Raw genomic sequence first — 23194 nt, forward strand, 5'->3', positions numbered from 1 at the left:
ATAATGACAACATAGTGCCTTTTTTTGTAAATTAAATCAATACATACATTGACTACATGGAAATTACAAATTTTTATAATTCTATATACTCGAAAATCTAATGTGTCATCATTTGTCTCACTTTATTTTGGACATCATGGCAAATGTTTGACTAAATTGGAAAATTATCAAAACTATTATTATTTTGGTAACACTTTACAATAAAGTTCATTAGTTAATACATTTACTAGCATGAACTAATCATGAACGACACATGTACAGCATTTATTAATCATAATTGAACATTTACTAATGCATTATTAACATTCAAGTCCATGCTTGTTAACATTAGTTAATGCACCGTGAGTTAACATGAACTAAAAATGAACTACTGTATTTTCATTAACTAACGTTAACTAACATGAATAAATACTGTAGTAAATGTATTGTTCATTGTTTGTTCATGTTAGTAAATGCATTAATTAACATTAACTAATGAACCTTATTGTAAAGTGTGACCATTATTTTTATTATTATTGCATTTTTTTAACAAAATGGTCAAAAGTAACTTAAATAATTATACTAAGCTAAGCTAATTTTGACCATGCCAGAACAAAAAAATGGTTCAAGTCAACTTGAAATGAGCCCTTTAAAAAAAAAAGAAAGTAAAAGAAAAAAGGTGTTTTTCCATAAAAAAGCCTTTTTTTTAAGATAACCACACTAATTAATACATTGTAATAAAGGAAAACATATGCCCACAAATTACAATAGGCTAATATTAACAACAACTACAACAACAACAACAATAAAGAAGATGAAAGACGTCAAATGTGGCTTAATATCAAAAAATACTGTTAAAAATAAAATTCAGAGAAACGTTTTCATTGTCAAATACAGCATAGTCAAGATTTAATTGGATTTTTTTTTTTATCTATGTTGACTAGTGTAGATCAAATGTAGATTTATGTACACTAGATTGATGATGACTACTGTAGATCAAATGTTATGCTCCAGAGGACAGTAAACTCTCAACAAAGTCTCAACATTTTTGTATGGCTCCCGTGAGCAAAATGAGTTTTTATCGACCTCAGCCTCAAGAACCGAAAATAAAGAGCTATTTTTATTCATGAAATCTGTGGGAATCTGGAAGAAGTCAGACCTTTTTTGGACACTCTCATCTTCGCGGTTCAGTGAGACGACTTCCAGTCAGCTGATCGGCGTCATGTGATCGAAAATGTCGAATGCGGAAATACAGATTTAAAAACACTTCAGTTTCTTCATGTGATAGATTTGACGTTGTTTACTTAATTTATACTCTAAGAATTACATCGACGTGCTACTGGACGTGCCAGCACATATTTACGCCTTCCGCGTATGGAGTAGCGTTAAGCTGAACGACAGAACAATTATAATTACATTTGTTTACGATTGTAAATGTAATATCATGTTGAAGCAGACTTTCTTTTTGTTTCTTTTAACTCTGTATCTCTGTAAACACACAGCATTTGGTGGTAAGTACTGTACAATCCTTCATATATATATATATATATATATATATATATATATATATATATATATATATATATATATATATATATATAAGAGAAGAACAAAAAAGGGTATTAATGTTGTATTAGTTAATGTTATTTAATGTATTTATTTATTATAACCTTGTTAGTTAATGTTTTTAATGTTAATAAGTACATTAAACAACATTACCTAAACCTTAGGTAAAGTATTAGTTGATGTTATTTATGTATTAACATGAACAAACATGTTAGTTATGGAAATAAACGTGTTCATTGTTAGTTCATGTTAACTCACAGTGCATCATGTTAACAAAGATGAACTTAGGTTTAATAATGTATTTGTAAATGTTGAACTACACTTAAAATATTTATGATCAATCGGCATGTGTTTCATTTTAGTTCATTGTAACTTATTAAACTAAGTTCATCATGTTCCAACTTAATTTTATAAGTTATACAAGCTGTTTTAAGTCAGTTTAACATTCAATGGACTCATAAGGTTAATTTGATTCGGCTTAAACATTAAAGGGAAACAGGATACTTTTACAGTGTATGAATAAATGCTGTGCAGTGTTGTTCATTTTTAATTCATGTTAGTAAATTACCATTAACTAATGAAATCTTACCGTAAAGAAAATGTTATTATCCCTGTATATTTACATTGTGGTAAAGTTGGTTTTCTATTCGCACATTCATTCAGTGACAACTTGTGACATTCTCTCTCTATAATGTTGACCATGGTAGTTTGAATATTCGGTCTGAAATCACATGTAATTATGACTTGAAAACGACATTAGCACTATTTATTTGACCGTGAACCGTGTTGCATTGTTGATAGTTGTTTGCTGATAATATGATTTCACTATTTAGAATTTGCAATAAATACCTTTCTGAAATTATATTATTAAAGAGAAAGTCTGATTGTGTAAATATAAAACCAACTTTACCGCAACTATATCTACAGATGCAGAAGTGGCCGTCAGTGCTCCCGCAACAGTGAATCTACAGGAATTTTCTTCAGAAAACATCACCATTACACTGAGGTAAGACTTTGTTTACCTCATTACACTGAGGTAAGGCTTTGTTTCTGTATTCAAGCTAAGTTCACCAGGAAATATGTTAACTATGTTCTTTTAATCCTTTGTGTTCACAGTTCACCGCTGAACACATCTGTAACGGTTTATTTCAATATCACTTATGAATCAAATAATGTGTCTTTAATAATTCAACTACCCGATGAGGTATGTGCAATTACTTTATCAAATTTTAAACTAATCTACCTGTCTGCCTTAAACATATTTAATGTTATGTTTGAAAAGTTCCTGTGTACTTACATTTTACTTATGTTTAACGTACCTGTTTGCTTCACTATACTTTTACTTGCTCATGTTCAAACTAAATACGGTTTTCTGTGACAGATTATGAAAATATAAAAAAATTTGTTACTGTATATTATGTTCTGATGATCATTTTCTTACAAAACTTATACAATTTCTTTTATTAATCTTATATTTAAATTCTAAAATGGTGTATGTTCATTATCATGCATAAAATGACCACTTGCCTGTATTTATCATTAATAATATCATTGCATTCATATTTAAACTATAGTCATGCACAAATAATCATATTAAGATAAATACTTGCTTAATAAAGTAATTTTTAAAAGGTCCTGTTCATTTTTATATGCTTAAATTTTGCTCATGTTCAAACAGAATAAGGTTTTCTGTGACAGATTATGAAAATATTAATGTTTTTCCCCCCTGTATATTATGTTTTGATGTCTGTTTTCATACAAAACATATGCAATCTCATTTATTAATCTTATATTTAAATTATAAAATGGTGTACGTTCATTATCATGCATAAAAATGACCATATGCCTATATTAATAATATCAATACATTCATATCTAATCTATAATCATACGTGAATAATCATAATAAGATCAAATAATTGCTTGATAAAATTATTAAATTATTTAAAAAGTTTTCGTTCACTTCAGTATACTTAAATCTTGCTCATGTTCAAGCTGAATACATTTTTTTTGTGCCAGATTATGAATATATTAAAAATTTTTGCTACTGTATATTATGGTTTGATCTCTGTTTTAGTCTTAAATAAAAGTGTACATTCATTATCATGTGTGAAAATGACCATTTGCCTGTATTAGTTATTTATAATGTCAAAGTCATACATAAATATTCATATTACGATAAATAGATGCTTAATAAAAATGACTCATATGAGTCGCTAAATAACTATTGTCCTCTCTCGTCCTGTACAGGTTGTTGTACCAGCTGGAAACACATCTGTATCTTTTGCAGTGCAGGCAAAAGGGGTTGGTCAGGTGACCGCGTACCTTAGCAGCAATGACACTCGCATAAAAAGGTGCGTTGTAAGCTGAATTCTCTTAATCTGTCACTGATTATACAGTGTTGGATGGAAAAGGCATTCAGTCTGTGACGTTCTCATACAGTTTGGTTCATTCAACTCTTCAGCCTTCATTTTGATCAACATTTAAGCCTCATATATAACGTTAATTACAATTTGCAGTATGTTTAATTGTTGACGTCATTTACAGCATGAGCAAATTCTTGCAGATGCATGATAATCAGATATGGTGACATTCGCATCAGGATGTTGAAGAACCAGTTCTATTTGTGTAGTTCCTTAATTTAGGGGATTTCAAACTAGTCAAATAGATCAACTGTGTTTGGGTTTAAGAGAAGACTTCCTATTGTGGTGTCTGCTTCATATTACATTGACAATAATTATAACTTGTTACGTTTCTAGAGTGCTTTCAGGGACAGATGCACACTCAAACCATCTAATATCTCCAATATACTAAGATATCTCCTCATGTGAAATTATTGCATGCATAGTGCCTATACAGTGGGGGAAATAAGTATTGAACGCATCATGTTTTTTCCTGGGAAATATATTTCTAAAAGAGCTGTTGACATGGAATTGAACCCAAAATTGGTAAAAACCCAAATTATACAAATATAAAAAAAAAATCTTAAAAATGTATTCTGTGTAACAACAATGAAATGACACAAGGAGAGAGTACTGAACTACTGAATCGTATTTAATACTTTGTATAAAAGGCTGACGGCAGCTTAAAGACGCCTCTCATGTGGAGAATGAAGTCAAATACATTGCTCAGGTGTGAGATTTTCCACAGACTTTGAGTGTTAAAATCTTGATGGTTCTGTGGGTCTCGTCTATCAAATCTGAGCTTTATTTTGTATTTTATATTGGATTAAAGTCAGGTGATTGGCTAGGCCATTCTATGGCTTGATTTTCTTTCTCAGAAAGCAGTTGAGAGTTTCTTTGGCTGAAGTTTCTTTGGATTCTTGCTGAAATGTCCACCTTGGCTTCATCTTCATCCTCCTGCTGATGTAGATGTTGGACTGAAGCAGCTATTATTCATTTACAGTGATGAAGGGCAGAGTGTTGCTGAAAAACTACTGAAAGCTTTCCATGCCTTTCTACACCTTCCTTTCTTCATGTGTTCAATACCTTTTTTCCGGCGTCATTTCATTTTATTACGCAAAACTTTATTTGTAAACCATTGAGATGTTTTCTGTGCATATATGGATTTTTTGGTTATTACTAACATCCATACATATTTAAGTAGAGACTATGCTTGCATTTAATAATAATATTCCATTAATATTTAGCATGGCAGATATATTTACAGTAGGTAAAGATGAAAGAATACGCTGACCTGTAAAACAATGTGGTTTAAAGTGTATCATCAAATTGTAAATCTTTAAAATGACAAATAATTAGCATTTCGGCATGGCAATGTGTTTCTTGGAACTGATGAATTTTTTAAATAACAAATTTAAGAGGGTATAAATTATATTAAACAAATGTATGGGAGTCGTAATTTTTGCTTTGAAGTATTATAATTAAACTAACCGACTCATTTTAAAGTATGAATCAAAATGATAGCAGCATCACACTTTTATTGTTGTTGCGCTTGAAAAAAAGTTTCATCTTTGATTGGTCTATTCAAATCGGTCCATTCATTTGGTCTATACAAATAATTTTAAACTGAATTGAAGAGCTTATGAAATGTTCTATTATAATACTGGATACAAACTATATACAGTGGTGTGAAAAAGTCTTTGCCCCCCCCCTACTGATTTTTGTCACTTAAATGTTTTAGATCATCAAGCTAACTTAAATATTAATCAAAGATAACACAAGTAAGCACATCATACAGTTGAAGTCAGAATTATTAGCCCCGCTGAATTATTCGCCCTCCTGTTTATTTTTTCCCCAATTTCTGTTTAATGGAGAGAAGATTTTTTCAACACATTTCTAAACATAATAGTTTTAATAACTCATCTCTAATCACTGATTTATTTTATCTTTGCCATGATGACAGTAAATAATATTTGACTAGATATTTTTCACGACACATCAATACAACTTAAAGTGACATTTAAAGGCTTAACGAGGTTAATTAGGCAGGTTAGGGTAATTAGGCAAGTTATTGTATAATGATAAAAAAAATTGCTTACAGGGGCTAATAATTTTGTCCTTAAAATGGTTCATAAAAAATTAAAAACTGCTTTTATTCTAGCCGAAATAACACAAATAAGACTTTCTCCGGAAAAAAAATCTTATCAGACATACTGTGAAAATGTCCTTGCTCTGTTAAACATCTTTTGGGAAATATTTAAAAAGAAATAAAAAAAAATTCAAAGGGGGGCTAATAATTCTGACTTCAACTGTACTTTTTCTTTGAGATGCTATGGCTTCAGTAAAGTGATAAATAACAGTCTAATTTGTTATATATGAGATGTGTGTCAACAAAAACTCTTGAAAATTACAGCTAGATGGGATTTTCCTTTTCCAGTTTAGATGCACGGATCAGATTCTTGATCGTCAGGAGCAATGCCCTTTTCATCATCAACCAAATCATCGGCTGGATTTACTTTGTGGCCTGGTCTGTGTCGTTTTACCCACAGGCATACGAGAACTGGAAGAGACGCAGGTACTACAGTATATACTTGATGCTTATTGTTGAGAATTTCGTCTGAATGAAAAGCTAATGCATGTATTGTTATTAAACAGTGTGGTTGGCCTTAATTTTGATTTCCTCGCTCTCAACCTGACTGGATTCATCGCCTACAGTGTGTTCAACGTTGGCCTTTTCTGGGTGACGTATATTCAGGTGCGTTCGCTTGCTGTTTTAATGATGCGAGATTTGACATTTTAGAATCCCGAGTAGGAATATATAATTTCAGTATCAATAACAGAATATGTCTATCCACAATAGTCACATTGCAAGATATGCAATGTTAAGTTAGCATGATAGTTTATTATACCGGGAACCACAGGTCAAAACGCATGAGATTTGCTGTCACTACAGAAAATTACCACAATAGAGTAAAAGTTTGTCATTTATGTGTTAGGCCTGTGACTGTGTGAGCATTGTATAAGAGTTTTAAAGCATTCTGGCACAAGAAATTGTACCGTCTGGATGCTGTTAGACTTCTAAGAAAACCATAAAGCACTGTTTATTTCACTTTAAAATGTGCTTCATTTTATTTCTGCACCTCTGTAGTTTGTTTATTATATGTACAGTGCATGTGGAAAGTATGTTAACACTTTATAATAACTACACACTATCATTTACTAAGCATTAGCAAATAGTGAATTCATTATTTGTTAAGCATTAACTCTACATTAACAAACGTTAGTAAGCAGTTTATAACTGCAGCTACAAACGCTGTATTCTTGACTTATTATCACCTATATAATGTGCTTAATAATTGTATTTTCATACTTAGTTAATGATTTATTTTTCATTACTAAATTAAGTATCACATTATTTACAAACCATTTGTATCTAAGAGTAGTTGAGGGTTTTTAATTTCATTCAGAATGAGTTTGAACATGATTAATAAACTATTGAAATCAACATTTATATATCTTATTATTCAGGCATATACTAATACTTAACTAATATGTTAATAAATGCTTTATTAACTCAACTTTATGCAGTTTTGTGACGTAATCTAAAGTGAGGACTATTCATGCTTCATAAATGTCTTATAAAGGATTATTACAGGCTCAGAATCAAATGAACAATAGTCTTTGCAATCTTTTCTAAAAAATAAAATTACTGTAAAGTTGAATCATTCCCGAATAATAGGAGTGTCAAAACATGACATAAAACTTGATAAAATAACAACAACAATATAATAATTTAACAATATAATAAGATGCAATGTTTAAACTGTACAGTGATTTTATTTTAGATAAGGTTGCAATGATTTATTTTTCATTTGAAGTACAGTTTCATTTGAGTATCTTTAAACGAATAGGTATGAATAATGTCATTTTTCCTGTTTAGAATTTAACTGAGCCTTTATTTGTCATTTATAAGACATTTATGAAGCATGAATAGTCCTCACTTTAGATTAGGTCACAAAACAGCATGAAGTTAAGTTAATGAAGCATTTATTAACATACATAGTAACCATTACTATATGCCTGAATAATAAGACATATAAATGTTGATTTCAATAGTTTGTTAATCATTTACTAACTCATTCTGAATTATCCTAAAAACCCTCAAATACTCTCTAATACAACTGGTTTGTAAATAATGCGATACTTAATTAAGTAATGAAATATAAATGATTAACAAAGTATGAAAGTATACACATTTTAAATATGTTTGTAAGTCAAGAATACAGCGTTTGTAGCTTCAGATTTAAACTACTTACTAACGCTTATTAATGTAGAGTTAATGCTTAACAGATAATGAATTCACTATTTGCTAATGCTTAATAAATGATTTATAGTGTGTAGTTATTATAAAGTGTTACCAAAAGGATTTATAGCGCTTCACTTTTTCCACATTTCATGTTACAGCCTTATTCCAAAATGGATTAAATTAATTTATTTCCTCAAAATTCTACTCACATTACCCCAAAATGACAATGTGAAATTATTATTTTTGTAATTGTTGCAAATTTATTACAAAAATACTGTATTTCATAGGCCTCAAACTCAAATCCTGGAGAGTCGCAGCTCTGCACAGTTTTGCTCCAACCCCAAACAAACACAGCTGATCTAAATGAGTAATGAACACCTTGATTGGTTGCATCAGCTGTGTTTGAATATGGTTGGAGCGAAACTGTGCAGAGCTGCGGCCCTCCAGGTTTTAAATTTTGAGACCTATGCTGTATTTCAATTTGCATTTTATTTGACAGACCAACCCAAAAAAGTAAATAGTGTTCAATTTTATTTTATTACAATGACAATAGTTGCAGACAAATCAAGAGCAGAAAATTTGTACAACTCTGCAATGTTTTTGTTTTTCGGAATCAATCTGTTTTCGAATTAATCAATTCATTCATACAGACAGTTGTTGTGTTCTGATGCCATTTGGCATAAATAGTATTAAAAAAATGTGACCTGTACTTATAAAACCTAGTTTGAAATATAGTGGCAAATGGTAAACATTTAACTTGATGACAAACAATTATCAAATAATGACAAATAATCAGCTTATAGTAGCTGCACTGTAATCCTTGATAATACTATTGTAATATATCATCAATATATAGATGAAATCAATGAAATATTGTTTAACTTAATAGAAAATAGCTGGATATCATTTTTCTAAACCTTGATGTAGTGGGATTGACATGCAGGATTATATTTAGTGAGTTGTACTAAGTCACTCTGATGTCTTCAGATTTCTTCTGATCGTCAACAAGCAGTTCTGATATACAGATGTTAAATGGTGTATTTCCAGGAGGAATTCTTGAAGAAAGATCCAAACGGAGTCATTCCTGTGGATGCCAACGATGTGTTCTTCAGTCTCCATGCATTACTTCTCACTCTGGTCTATATCTGCCAGTGTGCCATCTATGAGGTAAACATTATAACATTTATGAGCTAATGATCAATTATAATGATGTTATTGTGGTTGACACACTCGCTCACCTGTATATGTGGTTACAAAAACTCTCCTTAAATATGATTATTGTCATGTAAAAATGGCATATTCTGTCCCCTAAACCTATTTCTAAAATTCACAAAAATCCCAGAAAACTTTCAAATATATATATATTTTTAAAGTACAGCGATTACTTAACAGGTTTTTGTCATAGCAGATTTAAGACCTCATGATGGCCCTGGGCAACTAGTGCACAAGTGCCCCCGTGTTTTTTGTAAATTAGCTGTCACGTCAGACCTATAATTTTGTGATGTATGTGAACACATGTAAGACCTTTATTAATACTTTTTTTTTTGCTTGTTTTGTTTTCAGAGAGGTGGGCAAAAGGTCTCCAAAGTGGCCATTGGGTTATTAGCTATCGGCTGGACCTTTGCATTTGTCTCTCTGTTTGTGGCTGTGGCAAAGAAAATCTCCTGGCTGGATTATCTGTACTATTTCTCCTACATTAAACTGGGTGTCACACTAGTGAAATACATCCCTCAGGTACAATTTTCCTTTCTCATCTCATCTCATCTCATCTCATAAAATATAACATACAATAAAATTTATAAAAATAAATAATAATAAATAATAATTTGATTAAATGAATTATTAGATAAAATTAGATAGACATAAAAAATAAATAAATTAAAATGAAAATTACAAAACTATTAAATTAAAAATAAAATATAAAATTATATATATATATATATATATATATATATATATATATATATATATATATATATATATATATATATATATATACAGTTGAAGTCAGAATTATTAGCCCCCGTTTATTTTTTCCCCCATTTTCTGTTTAACGGAGAGAAGATTTTTTTTAACACATTTTTAAACATAATAGTTTTAATAACTTATTTATAATAACTAGGACCACTTGGAATCCGCACACACAGAATTTCTCCGATTTTCCGCTGATTTTTAGCCCATCATTAGTTCAGTTTATTTACTTGAGTAAATGTGTGTAAATCTAAATTAATTCAGTTTTTAAATTAATTACAGTAATATTATTGACTAATATGAAAATGTTCATCTGATTTATGTACAATGCAGTTTGTAAAGTAATATTTTCTGTCTTTGAGTAGATATATTATATAAGAGACTTGCTTTGTTTACCAAATAAAGTAAATCTAATTGGATTGCATTTTAAACATTAAATAAAAGTTAAAAAGATATATTTTTTTATTTCACATATTAAGGTTTTAGTTATGATACTCCTAAAATAATTCCATTTATTTTGTCTTTGCCATGATGACAGTAAAAAACATTTGACTCGATATTTTTAGGTTTTTGTCATTATATTTTTAATTATTTATTTTTAATATCTAATAAATTTATTTATATATGTGTATATATATATATATATATATATATATATACACACACACACACACAATTTTATTTATTTTATCTTTTAATGTATTACCCTAACCTGCCTAGTTAACCTGATTAACCTAGTTAAGCCTTTAAATGTCACTTTAAGCTGTATGTGTCTTGAAAAATATTTAGTAAAATATTATTTATTGTCATCATGGCAAAGAGAAAATAAATCTGTTAAACTATTAAGTTTAGAAATGTGTTGAAAAAAAAAAAAAAAAAAAAAAAAATATATATATATATATATATATATATATATATATATATATAAATTAAATAATTATAAAACAGTATAATTTTTATACTATTTTAACTATTTAACTATTTAAACTATTTTATACTATTTATACTATTTTAACTATTTAAAATTATTTAACTATTATATTAACTATTTTATACTATTTTAAGTATTTAAATATTTGACTATTTTAAGTATAAAAATAAGTTTTTTATACTTTATTATATAAAAAATAAAGTAAATAAATAAATAAGCATAAAATAAATATACTCCAAACATGCATGCATGTTAAATATTTAGTTTTTAAATGTTTTTCACTGTTTCATGTTATTCCAGTCCTAATATGGGAAAAACCTAAATCAAAAATGTCATTGACACACACACACACACACACACACTCACACACACACACACACACACACACACACACACACACACACACACACACACACACACACACACACACACACACACACACACACACACACACACACACACACACACACACACACACACACACACACACACACACATGTTTTTGTCCTGACAAAATGAAAGTGCAAGAGAACTGGGCATGACAAAATCCCCAATATTCTGTCAGCGTGTTCAGTATGTTTACCCTCTGCTGTAAGTTTTGCATTCTCTTTCATGCTTGCATTAAAAACAGTGAGTGATGCGAAACATCAAAATCAAATCTGTCTTTAGCCACCATTAAATACTCACATGCGTGAAAGAAATTTGAGAGCCATGGTGGATGTGTTTTTAGAAGGAATAGGTCATGTTGATTTAGAACGGCATATGGTTGAGGAAATGACAGAACTTAAACATTGTGTGTGAACTATGTCTTTTCAAATAAAGGCTATTCATAGAAAAGTGGAGTCAATTTTGATGCAGTTCACTGGAAGTCTAAGCAGACATTTCTCTCTTCCTCATTTTTACTGATTATAACATTTGCTTGTACTTGTGGATTAAAAAGTACACTTAAAAAAAGATTTCAAAGAATCAGGCTAAATAATAACCCATCTAATGACCCAAGAAAGCTCACCATTACCAGAAGTTAATCATGTTTAAATATCGGAGGAATTTATCTAAATCTAAATCTTCATATATTATTTTGTGGTCACTTCTTATTCACAGGAAAAAATATAAATGTGATTCTTTCTTTCTTTCTTTCTTTCTTTCTTTCTTTCTTTCTTTCTTTCTTTCTTTCTTTCTTTCTTTCTTTCTTTCTTTCTTTTATTTCTTATTCTTTTTTTATTCTTTCATTTTATTTTTTATTTTTATTTTTTATTTCTTTTTATTCTTTCTTTTTGTTCTTTTTCCTTTTATTCTTTTTTTCTTTTTGTTCTTTTTTATTCTTTCTTTCTTATTCTGTTTTCTTTTTATTCTTTCTTTTTTGTTCTTTCTTTCCTTTTATTCTTTCTTTCTTTCTTTCTTTCTTTTTGTACTTTTTATTCTTTTTCTTTCTTTTTATTCTTTCTTTCTTTTTTCTTCTATTTTTTTCTTTGTTTCTTTCTTTGTTTATTTCTTTCTTTCTTATTTTGTATTTTTTCTTCCTTTCTTTTTGTTCTTTCTTTTTATTTTTTATTCTTTCCTTCTTTTTATTTTCTTTCTTTTTATTCTTTCTTTTTTATTTCTTTATTTTTATTCTTTCTTTTTTATTCTTTCTTTCTTTCTTTCTTTTTGTTCTTTCTTTTTATTCTTTTTCATTCTTTTTATTCTTTCTTTTTTCTTCTCTTTTTTTTGTTTGTTTGTTTGTTTGTTTGTTTCTTTCTTTCTTTCTTTCTTATTTTGTAATGTTTCTTTCTTTTTGTTCTTTCTTTTTATTCTCTTTCTTTTTATTCTTTCTTTTTATTTTTTATTTGTTCCTTTTTATTTTCTTTCTTTTTATTCTTTCTTTTTTATTTCTTTTTATTCTCTTTTCTTTTTACTCTTTCTTTTTTGTTCTTTCTTTATTTTTATTCTTTATTTTTTATTCTTTCTTTCTTTTTCGTTCTTTCTTTTTATTCTCTTTTTTCTTTCTTTCTTTCTTTCTTTCTTTCTTTCTTTCTTTTTTATTAAAATCTTCTTGGAAAAGCAGCTTGTAAAAAAGTGGTACTTTTAGCATATTCTTTACTGAAAAACAGATATTGTTTATATTTCTTTCAGGCTCACATGAACTACCGCAGGAAGAGCACAGAGGGCTGGAGCATCGGCAATGTGCTGCTGGACTTCACAGGGGGCAGTTTCAGTTTGATCCAGATGTTCCTTGAGGCCTATAACAATGGTGAGACCACACAAACACTGCCATGTCCTATTTACGGTAAGGGTGGTCATATATTCGCACATTCTGACTTTCTCCTTAATTATATTTTTTCAGATAAGTAACATTGTTCAGTCATTAAATAGTGCCAATTTTGTCAAAATTACATGCAGTTTCAGATCAAATATTTAATGTGGTGGTAAATAATATAGAGGCCATTTAAATGAACGAATGTGCGAATATAAAACCAAGTTTACCTCAATTATTTCCCATCGCAACACATTAAAGATGTTACCATTCACAGAGCAACTGACTATTATGTGTTTTCTTGACAGATAAATGGAGGTTTATATTTGGAGACCCTACTAAGTTCGGACTGGGCGTCTTTTCCATATTCTTCGACATTTTGTTCATCATACAGCATTATTGTCTGTACAGGAACCGAGAGCCGATGTATCAGGATTTAAATGAACAAAATGATCAACACAGCAGTGTGAAAACCTGACCGGGGACATGGAATAACATGAAGATTTCATATGGACTTATTAATATCACTTTTTGATTACTATTTTTCAAGTGTGACCTGTTTATAAAAGGGAACTATATAATTGTGTATAGGCTTTTAGTTTCATATGAATGAATCCTTATTTCATATTCAAATAAACAGTATGGTCTCAGGTGAATTATTAGAGCTGGTGCTGTACTGAAATTAAAGTGTTGAACGCAGCACTTCAAAATTAGCCATATCTTTGTGTTATATTCCCTATTCTTTCTTGTGTTTACACTGTCATCTGGTGGCAGTATGTGCTGTTACTAAATGGGTGATTTTATGGTCATTTATATACAATATAAAACATAACAAAATAGCTTTAGCTAATTTCAAAGTAAAATAACATCTTGCTTTTTTTATTTGTACTTTACAAACACAGCAAAAACAGGCAACAAAAAATCCAGCATAATTGAAATTCTATATAAATAAATAAAAATAAAAAACAAAAGGAAGACACCAAAAACAGATTTATATTAGCTTACGATAGACAGAGCTTTTACATTTTTTTTTACAGCTTTAAGAGACTTCATTAGCAGAATAAGTTTGTTGAAAAATACTATGTATAAAGGAGGAGTTTTTGAACATTCTACATTTGTGGATAAAGAATTTACCATTAAAAATAATAAAATTAACAAGTTGTTAATTAGTTTATCACCCTTTTCAAAATAACAAATAATTTATTTTCCATTCAATGTTATCAACATATTATTTTTAGCAGAATAATCAGAAAAAGATCTTTCTCAATATCTAAAAATTTGGAAAGTAACACGTTGGTTGGGTATATTTATTGTAAAATCTTTAAATTAATTTCTCTTACTTTATTTTAAATGCAAAATTTGTATGGTAGCAGCCATGCTTTTCTCCAATTGACCTCCCATAATAACGAATTCCAATAAAATTTCCCTCTTGGAATAACTCTATTTTTATCATCAAATACTTGCCTAATGTATTTGTTAGTACATTTTTGTCAAATATATTTTTACGATTTATCAGGAAATTACATTCTTTATTTTATATCTTATAATAGGTCAAATGACTGTACATGTACCATTAAATTAAGGAGTCTCGAGGGGATATCTTGATCACTGTTGAAAATTCTTTAAATTTAACAGGAAAATTGAACTTAGATAAAAATGATTTATATGAATAAATCCTTAAAGATTAATTAAATAAATCACTTACATGTACCAATATTTTCCAACAATTTCTCCAAATGTAAACTCTTTTCTTTAACAGTAACTTATTCCAAATTTTCATTCTGTGTGGAGAAAAAATTATACACAAAGCAAAGTTTCCAAGCCGAGAGTGCTTGCTCATGAAATTTAGATCATTTTACTGGTAATTTTGATGGTGAAAAATTGCAAGTCAAAAGAAACTTGAGACCATCCACCTTCTTGAAGATACTGTGTGGAATAAAAAACAAAAACATAATGAATTAGGGTCAACGGCACATTTTTTTCATCCTATTAATCTTGAATGTATTGTTCATAGCTATATAATCTAACATCTCAAAGCCTCCAAATAACATCTCAGCTTTTTTTCATTTATTTTTTTTTTATTAAACAACAACTAATATACATTTTAAACATGACATCCAAAAAATACAAATGTAACTAATAACATAAAATAAACAAAAAATAAATTACATAAAATAAATAACGAGACAATTCAACATAAAGATCTTTACAATTATATTATTTTAACCTATTTAATTGACAATAACTTATTTTTAATAATAACATCTCTGCTAACACAACCCTGTCGACACTATTGCGTCATTGTAAAGCGCGGGGGATTATGGTTAGTCAGCGGAAGTAAGATGGCGGAGGTGACAGCTGAGGGTAAGTGATGTTTATGTCTGAATTACTGGTTAAGCATCCTCCGTGCCCGTTTATTTACTATAACGACTCGCGTTATGTGAGAAACTGTTTGGAGTTGATAGATTTATTAACGTAATAATGTCGTAGCGTTCAAACAGACCTGCATAATCAGAGATATGACTAATGTTTACATACAATCACATTATTTATGATCGAAAGTGTAGTGCGGGTATATGTGATTCGGTTTATAAATAATAGGCTTAACGTTATGTAGTTCCTTTATTACACTAGGCAGTGTTTATTGTTCAGGTTTATTTCTTGTAACGCACGTTATAGTGGGTGTGTGAGTTTGAAACATCTGCGTTTGAGATAAGAGGCATTGCTGTATAGTACGTTATGCTCTTTCCAGCTTGAAATGTCAACAGTAATGTGACTTTGAATGCTATAACTCTTCTACTATACCTTTATCTTAAACCAGATGATAATTCATCATCATGTTGTTCCAAAATTACCAGAGCATTACAAAACAACAAGTGTACAACAACTCTTTACATTTGAGGTAAAGTTGGCTTTATATTCGCACATTATGTCTTCCCTGCTGAAAAATAAACAGCCTAAACCTGCCTAAGCTGGTTGACTGGTTTTAGCTGGTCGACCAGCCTGGTTTTAGAGGGGTTTTGACCATTTCCAGTCTGGTTTCTAGCCTGGTCTTAGCTGATCAGGCTAAAAAATAACCAGCCAAAGCCAACCTTAAAGAACTGGTTTAGGCTGGACATAGCTGGTTTTGGCTAGGCTGGTCAAGTTGGATATGGCCTGGCCAGCTAAGACCTGGTTGGAAATGTCAAAACCCCCTCTAAAACCAGGCAGACTGGTTGAAGCTGTTTTTTTTTTAGAAGGGTTTCTCTTTAATAATATTATTTCAGAATCAGAAAATTATTTTTTTTGCAAATTCTAAAAAGGGAAATTGTTTTTTTTAGCCAAAGATGATCAAAGTAAAACATTTTCACAGTCAAATAAATAGTGGCAATGTTGTTTTTAAAGTCATACCTACAATTAAGATCGAATATTCAAAGTAGCATGTCAAAATTGGCTCAGAAATGAACAAATGTGCAAATATAAAACCAACTTTACCCCGATGTCTTTACAGGCTGCAACAGATAATAACATTATCTGTATTATTATCAATAACATTTCACAATTTTACTACATGTACTGTATTTTTGATCAAATAAATGCAGCCTTGGTGAGCAGGAGAAGCTTGATTTAAAACATTTAAAAATCCTACTGACCCCAATGTTTTACAGGTAGTGTATATTTAGGACAAGGATCACAGTTCAGCATAAAAATACTAATTAAACATTTTTACTTTTCCACTTTTTCTTGTCAGCAAGAAGTTTTTTTTTAAATTATTAATTAAAAGTTTTAATGATTATTTATTCATGTATTTTGTATATTTTAATATATATTGTGCATGTTTTCTTTCTTTTTTTTTCTACATAAATGCATATTTTAAATGCAACTTTAATTCATTTATTTTCCTTCGGATTAGTCCCTTTATTCATGAGGGGTCACCACATCGGAATGAACTGCCAACTTATTTAGCATATGTTTTACAAAGTGAATGCCCTTTCAGCTGCAACCCAGTACTGGGAAACAACCATACACATTATATATATATATATATATATATATATATATATATATATATATATATATATATATATATATATATATATATATATATAACCATTCACATCCACAAGAGGTAAAATAGGAGGGTACTTCCAGCGGGATTCCTCTCCATCAACTTGATAACATTAATTGGTTTCATAAATTTCTCTAAACTACTGCCTCGATCAACACAAAACAGGTGTCATTAGAAAGCTTAGATTTTGGTTTCTATAATGCATGTAGTGATTTTGATTAACTTCAGTGTAGTGCTGAGTTAGTTTCTATCAAACAAGAAAAAAGCAATCATAATTTATGATTCTGTGATGTGAATAACACCATATAGCTCTGAAAGTCTTGTCATATATCATTTAGATATATAAAAAGGCATATTTGTTTGGGGTGTTGTCCAAAATTGAGCGAATGCTTGTATGCGATGTTCCCCCTGACCAATATGTCAGTAATATAGATGTCATTTATGTGATGTGACTTCATTGTCAGATCATGGTAAATCATACAGTATTCACAACAGATTTTTGTAATTGAGCCTGGACTCACCGCAATGTGAAAGTAAACATCACAAAACTGTCTGTAGTCGTGGAAGATCGAACATTATTCATAGCAGATTTACCCGATTACTAAAGCTTAAGCTCACCATAATCCATATTCATCATAAAGTCATAAAGACCGCACAGAAACACACATAGTTAAGTACATACTATTGATGAATTATTGTTGTGGTTTTTCTACTCGTAACTTTGTGAAACACGCTCTGATCGTAATAAATTACACATTGTTTAGCACTAAAGTAACGATGCTCAGTCAAAGAGATCTGAAGATATATCATATTGAGTTGTTGTTTATGTCGTTTATTATAAAAACAAAGCCAGATTTTCTGTCATGCTTTGACTTGCAACTTCATAATACTTGCTCAGATTGTAATAAATGGCACAAGTTTTTTTTTATACAGCAGATTTAACTTAATTCCTTTTTTGTATCAAAAGTTGCCATTCATTCATTCATTTCGGCTTAGTCCGTTTATTAATCTGGAGTCGCCACAGCGGAATGAACCGCCAACTTATCCAGCACGTTTTTATGAAGCGGATGCCCTTCCAGCCGCAACCCATCTCTGGGAAACGAAAGATGCCATGTCATGTCAAATTTAAAAGCTATACTTTTTTTTTCTTCCTATAGACGAACACTGTTTTTACTTTAACAACGTCTCAGCCACTATATATCAAAAAATGATCATTAACGCGATAATAATACATGCTATATGCAGTGGTTCCTCTAGGATTTTTTCCAGCTGTGGAGGCAGGCCTTTTTTTTACACAGACCTACCAACTTCCTGTGGCGTTATTTCAGTGACAAATGTCGTGAGCGTAGTATTAGAAGTCGAGATCGCATTTATGTAATAGCCTACAAGCATGCAGATCTTTTTGCTTGCGCGCCGATTTCCTCTGCTCGTGCACAAAACTTGCACGCCTCCTCAAATGTACTCTTCTCAAGCGCAGATATTCTTGTGCGCAGTGCGCTCTCAAATAAACGCTGCTGAAGTGCGATTCAGTGCGTTTATGTAACGAGTATGTCTCCCAACATTTATTAGATTTGCTAGGAATATTTATGAACATCTACAATAGACAGAGCGATATTAGTGCGTCCTGAGGTAAAGTGAAACGGCTATACGTTGTGTTTGCTGGCCTCACGCATCACGCACCTGTCAGTCAGCCAGCCAGTCAGTCTGTCAGCACGTAACCTTAAAGGGTTAAACAAATGACGCACAGCACTACTACGGTCGGTTACAGAAAAGTTTGCACTGTTATAATTCACTTTCCCTTTAATACGTTTTGTTGCGATTATTACCCGCTATTAAAAAAAAAAAACAATGTTTTAAATGAGAAGATGTAGTCTAATGTAGCCGTGGCGGGATGAATTTTAGCGTGGCGCCCCGCCATGGAAGAATGAATGTAGTGGAAACCATGTACATCTATATGTGATGCACCTGGTCAGTACCTGAATGGGAGACCACATACGAAAGCTAGGTTGCTTTTGGAAATGGTGTTAGTGAGGCTTGAATTGATGAGACTTTTTGTTTTTTGCACATCATTTAGAAAGCAAAGCCTCAAAAATACCTCCAGGGCTTAGAGAATTACCACAAATATTCCTCATTGTTGGAATCAGTCAGGTCTTTGAATGAACCATTCATTCAAAAAGTCTAAAATATAACGTTTTAATTAAACAAGCTTTACAGTTACCATTTTGTGACAAGATTTGACAGATTTTCTGTCTCTTCCCATCATGTTTTTTTTTTTTTTAAAGTAATAAAGCATTCGTTTGCCACCATGTGTTGTAGTGTTTTCCCTCTGATGGTTGGCAACAGAAGAGCTTGACTTGGTCCTGAGGAGGGTTCAGATAGCAGCATGGCAGATGACAATGGTGAGTTTTGATGGTTGAAGGGACAATTTCGTCTGCAGTTCTTTAGTGAGCTTGTTGAGACAATTGTAGGAATTTGTGCTTTAGACTTTGAAAAGTCTCATTCATGCTCTCAGAATCATTGAGTCAGTGCTAATGGACTGAGTGTTTAAATGGGTCAGTGCCTGCACAACATCACATATCAGGCTAAAACTGGTACAGTAGATGTTTATTAGGGGCGTAATGATATTCAAACCGAACCAAAAAAGTGATACACAACAGGACAGGACAGAGAGGAAGTCTTTTTTCACAGAAATGAAAGAAATTATCAATTCCATGCAAATGTCAACCTTGCCCTGAAAATTAAATTAAATTCACCTTTATTTGTATTAGGCTTGGGCGGTATCCAAATTTTGATACCGTCAAACCTCCTCCCTATTTTAACTCGGTATCCGGTATTTTCCGGTTCGTGCATAATAAAAAATTATGACGTACGGCTCAGACAGCGTCACCAAACTGTTGGCTTGTGCCTAAACCATTCAGAAACTGAATACCGTATATGCCACCTTATGTTTGCGGTCACCTGTTTGTCTTGTTCGTATTAGAGATCTGCATGAGACGCTCTCTCTCATTCACACACACACACACACACACACACACACACGCACACACACACAGAGAAAGAGAGAGAGAGAGAGCACCAAGCGATGCACAGAACCACATTTTCCTCTCATTCACACATACACACACACACACACACACACACACACAGAGAGAAAGAGAGAGAGAGAGAGAGCACCAAGCGATGCACAGAACCAAATTTCTCTCTCATTCACACACACACACACACACACACACAAACAAACACACACAGAGAGAGACAGAGAGAGAGAGCACCAAGCAACGCACAGCACCACATTTCTCTCTCATTTACACACACATAGAGAGAGCACCAAGCGACACAGAGCTTTACGCTCTCTTTCTCTCATTCACACACACACACACACACACACACACACACACACACACACACACACACACACACACACACACACACACACACACACACACACACAAACAGCATCCACATGGATGTGCGCGTGCTCGCTCGCTCAGGAGCGATATTGTTAGACCGCGTGCGCGCTACCTTTCAAATTACACCAGAGTTACCGACCGCTCCCGCGCTTTATTTGGAAATGTATTCCGGCACTGCAAGAAATCTGGTCTGCTCCCGCGATACAGCAGCAGGAATTCAGACCTCCAGTTCGTATTTACCATGTCTCCCTTCTCGTTTGGTCGAAACTGGAAATACTGCCAAACTGCAGGTCACATGGTGCGCGGCTCACCTTACCTCACCTCTCTCTCCTCCACACTGTCACGCATACGCATTTGTAGGCATTAAATAAATAATATTTATTATTTAATACTTGTCTCCTATTTAAGTGCGTTGTTTTTATCATGGTATAACGGTATTGAAATTGACACGGTTGCTATTTTTAGATCCCGTGGTATACCATATTATCGTATTACTGCCCAAGCCTAATTTATATAGCACTTTTACAATGTAAGTGTCAGTACAATTTTCAGAGTTTAAGTTCAGTTCAGTTTAGCTCAGTTCAGTGTGGTTTAATAATCACTACTGAGAGTCCAAACACTGAAGAGCAATCAATTGATGCGCAGCTCTACAGATCCTGAACTATGCAAGCTAGTGGCGACAGCGACTAGGAAAAAACTTTATCAATTGGTGAAAGTGAAGAATTAAAAAAAAACCTCGAGAGAAACCAGGCTCAGTTGGGCACGACCTTACCTCCTATGGCCAAACGTCTTGTGCAAAACTGCTTTAATTCTAGCCGAAATAAAAAATAGGACTTTCTCCTGAAGAAAAAATATTATCAGACATATTGTGAACATTTCCTTGCTCTGTTAAACATCATTCTGGAAATATTTATAAACGAGAAAAAAAAAAAAATCAAAGGCGGGCTGTTGCTTTAGCTGCTGGCTCTGCATAAAATTTTTTTGAGGTGTCTAGCATTTCTGTTCTTGCTTATTGGCATCCAAAAAAATCTGAATTTAATATAAATTATAATAATGTTTTTTTTTGTGTTAAATTTGAAATCTTTCTGAAATATAAGTAAGATGAATAACATATCATTTGCAGTGTGGTGCTGTCAATAGTTGTATTGTAAAACAGAATGTAGCTTTGGATTTGGAACGGAGCGATTTGAATTATATCCATCTGATGGCACAGACTCTTTTGATTCAATTTTCAGATAAACCTGCTGTTGCTCCTCCAGTATTTGTGTTTCAGAAGGACAAAGCACAAAAGGTAAGACCAGCGCTTCCTTTTATACTGCATCACTCAGATCACTCCTGTCCAATACAGGCTTTAAATCAATATTCGAATATGTCCCCAGAGGTCAGCAGAGGAGTCCAGTACAGAGGATGGAGAAGGTGAGTTTGAGGCTCCACTTCGAATCATCTTAATTTGGTTTGATAGTCAGTGTAAATCTGCAATATTCTTGAATGGCAATATATGTCAATTAAACTACAATCTAAACAATGTTTATGGAGAATAGGTTGCTTAATTAACATGAAAGCTTGTCATTAAGATTTAACTTATTTATTTTTCTTTATTTTGTATTTTTAAAATTTTGCTTAATTTATAATATATATATATATATATTTATATATATATATATATATATATATATATATATATATATATATATATATATATATATATATATATATATATATATATATATGTTTTATTTGATTTTACTTTATTATTTAGTGCTAGGCAAATATTAATTTCTTCCAAAATAAAATTTGTTTTGATATAATATTTATATTTACATATAAAAATGTATATGTATATAATACAAATTATATATAAATTAAAAAATCTATTTGACAAAATAGTTTTCTATATTTTTGTTTTTATGAATCACATATATACACATTAAATATAATCAATACAAACTCATATTATGTCAAAGCAAATTTTTAACTCTTTTTATAATTTTGGATTATATTATATTGTTTTATTGTATTATATTTTATTAATTTATATTCATTTATATTATATTATATTACATTATATTATATTAAATTATATTATATTATATTGTATTTAGTGCTGGGCAAAGATAGAACAAACATTGGTTTTGATGTGGGTGGACTGCTTATATTTATGATGTGTGATATAAATACACACATGTATGCACATATTTGAAAATAGTTTTTTTTTTATTTAACTAGAAATATCTATGTATCAATTGTTTTGTATAGTTTTGTTGTTATATATCACATCACACATAATAAAGGAATATAATACAGACATATATATTTTTAAAACAAACATTTATTTTGTATTATATTAT

The 23194-nt window shown here is 31.0% G+C and overlaps 2 protein-coding genes across 14 annotated transcripts in view; both read left to right on the forward strand.

Moving 5' to 3' along the window:
* ranbp3a (RAN binding protein 3a) overlaps positions 1-23194 on the forward strand; it is a 1280039-nt gene that overhangs the window by 369394 nt on the left and 887451 nt on the right. For 8 of the 13 annotated variants that reach the window (XR_015501847.1, XR_015501851.1, XR_015501846.1 and 5 more), the window contains 4 exon segments: positions 15715-15752; positions 19753-19835; positions 22082-22137; positions 22226-22262. Coding sequence is in view for 5 of the 13 variants with exons in the window: in XM_087272016.1 (XP_087128142.1) it covers positions 19820-19835; positions 22082-22137; positions 22226-22262 (109 nt within the window). In the remaining 8 variants the exon portion in view is untranslated. 13 annotated transcript variants of the gene reach the window in all.
* ctns (cystinosin, lysosomal cystine transporter) lies at positions 1266-14101 on the forward strand. The gene is given in 10 exon segments (NM_001020571.1): positions 1266-1490; positions 2473-2551; positions 2662-2749; positions 3796-3899; positions 6385-6522; positions 6603-6702; positions 9301-9420; positions 9817-9987; positions 13268-13385; positions 13697-14101. Coding segments are annotated over 10 exon segments (1155 nt in total). The 5' UTR covers positions 1266-1423; the 3' UTR covers positions 13867-14101.

The sequence above is a fragment of the Danio rerio genome, chromosome 11 (genome assembly GCF_052040795.2).
Source record: "Danio rerio strain M-AB ecotype USA chromosome 11, GRCz13ab, whole genome shotgun sequence".
NCBI classification, from domain to species: domain Eukaryota; kingdom Metazoa; phylum Chordata; class Actinopteri; order Cypriniformes; family Danionidae; genus Danio; species Danio rerio.